The following is a 2,199-nucleotide window of genomic DNA, read 5'->3' as shown; positions in this document are numbered from 1 at the left end:
CCGCAGTGCACAAATGTTATGATGACGCTCTTATGTGTTATGATGCCCCAGCGAGCGCCGACCCCTCGTACAAGCGGGCCCCGCCTGCAACTGCTCCCCCTCTCTTTGGTTGACGTCTCACATGCCTTTGCCCGCCTGCCACGCACACCGCGCCGCGGCGGCCGGCGCAGCGCCGCGCGCGCCTGCGCAGGCAGTGGGGCGTGCGCGTGCGCGCGCATGAATGCCTCTCAAGGGCTCCGACACACCCTACTGGGTTCTTCTGTGCAGCTGCCGGTAGGGATCACCCGTTGGACGCATACCGCGGCTTACGCCGCGAGGCGCGTGCCCGTCCGCCCTCCTCCCCACCCCCTGCAGTGGCGGCAGCCAGTCATGTCATATCATCCTCAAAACCCCTCCCATGGGCCCGCTCCCTTCCCGCAGGCCCGGGTGCCCCCTCGCCCCCCAGACACTCTTCCCCTCAATCGCACGCACCCGCTTTGGCGGGGCAGCGCAGGCCTGGCGCCTCAGCTGGGCGCGCGCCCGCGTCGCTGTTGGCACATCCAGTTGCTCGTGTCCGTTTACATGCCAATACCGCTTCAAGGTTGCTTTTACTGCGACACGTTGGCTTGGCCGATTTTGCGTGGCGGCGAGGCCGCTGCTGGCACCACTCAGATTGTAAGTATCACCACTGCCGCAACACGAGTGGAGCTTGAGGGTCAGTTGGATGCGCACATACACCGGGCTAAACCCACGGGACTGGTTGCACCAAGCAGAAAACCGTACAAGGTGAGTTACGCCGGACGAACAGAGTCTGGCAGTCGGAGCGAGTGTCTGCCAAGCAGAGGCAGGCGCGCGCCACTCGGCCGAGCCAGCTCCGACTCCTCTGCGCAAACACGCGGGCCGGCAGCCCCCTTTTTCAAGGCGAGACCACCATGAATCAACGGCCACGGGGCGGCGCCTTCGCGGCGCCTTCTTGACGCCCCCAACGAAGCGGCCTCGCCCCGTCGTATCAGATCCAGCCCTTGGTCTGCGCCAGGTCAGCGAATTTGAGGACGTCAGCGACCAGCAGCTCGGGCTGCTCCAGCGCCGCAAAGTGGCCGCCCTTAGGCATCTCGGTCCACTGCATCACGTCATGATGACGTCACATCAGGATGTTATGGTGAGTTGACCGCCGAGGCGCAGTGATATGAGTCGTATTCAAGAGTTGGAGGGGTTTGGTTGGTGCATCGTGCACCGCTGGCCCAGCGATCGGGAGCCATTTGACCACAAAACTTCCGCCTCGGAGGCGGGCGGGCAGGAAGCGGGCCCCCTGGTTTGCCGGCTGGGCAGGCGGGACGACGGCCGCCACCACAGGCGCGCAGGCTCAATCAGCAGGCCGACGAGCGGAAAGCGGCTCGCGCCGCCTTTGCTGTATAGCAATTCCGCCCGACGATGTTTTTGAGGCCCCACCTGCACTATGTTGTAGGCCGAGGCGGCCCAGCTGCGCGGCGGCCTGTACAGTTCCTTGGGGAACAGCGCCACGGCGCAGGGCGTGGAGCTGTATCCGCCAAACACGGCACCCATCTCCTTTCTGCGGGGCGGGGACGCAGGCGCAGCGTGCACCCAGGCGTGCGTGTGCGCGTGTCTGTTTGTGTGTTTTTGTGTTTCAAGTTGTGTGTGGAGAGAGAAGGCGATGGAAATGCACGTGTTGATGCACACATGCAAAAGCGTAAGCGAAGGCGTGGGGGGACAGGCGGATCTGGCAATCAAGCGCCCGCTCAAATGCTAGCCCAGCTGGCGGGCAGGAGTTTACAGGAGGTCGGCGGGGCGATAACAATCAATGATCGATTCACCACTTACTGGTTTGAGAAGGTTTCTTTGTACAGGCGCATGGAGCTGGCGATGCGGCCCCCAAACCAGTATATGCTTATGTTGGCTGCCGCGGCGTCCAAGGGGGGCCGGCGGGTGCCGGAGCAGGCGGCGAGAGGCGCGGGTGGGTGCATAGCGTGGGGCCGTGCGTGCCGTGAGTTCCCTGGGGTGCAGGGTGAGAGGGGGGCCGCGGCCACGGAGGGCGACGCGCAAGGCCAAGCGTGCAGTCCGCAGATCACGCAAGGCTGCGCGGCGGTTGAGGCTGCATCAACGTGGGAAGGCAGTGTTGGGGGGGCCTCACTCAGCATCTCGTCTTTCGAGATGGCGTTGTCTGGGTTGCCGCCGCAGTCCGACCAGGTCTGATGAGTATCC

General features: G+C 64.3%; 1 protein-coding gene across 1 annotated transcript; it reads right to left on the bottom strand.

The window, feature by feature from the left end:
• Positions 1-988: 988 nt before the first annotated feature.
• Positions 989-1,850, bottom strand: MNEG_15899 (epoxide hydrolase; the record flags this gene model as incomplete). The annotated part of the gene is made up of 3 exons (XM_014035630.1): positions 989-1,099; positions 1,429-1,549; positions 1,819-1,850. The coding sequence occupies 3 exons, from the start codon at positions 1,848-1,850 to the stop codon at positions 989-991; spliced, it is 264 nt and encodes an 87-aa protein (XP_013891084.1).
• Positions 1,851-2,199: the final 349 nt, after the last annotated feature.

This window comes from Monoraphidium neglectum (assembly GCF_000611645.1).
Source record: "Monoraphidium neglectum strain SAG 48.87 unplaced genomic scaffold scaffold05776, whole genome shotgun sequence".
NCBI lineage: Eukaryota > Viridiplantae > Chlorophyta > Chlorophyceae > Sphaeropleales > Selenastraceae > Monoraphidium > Monoraphidium neglectum.
This window is presented reverse-complemented; position numbering and strand designations above follow the sequence as displayed.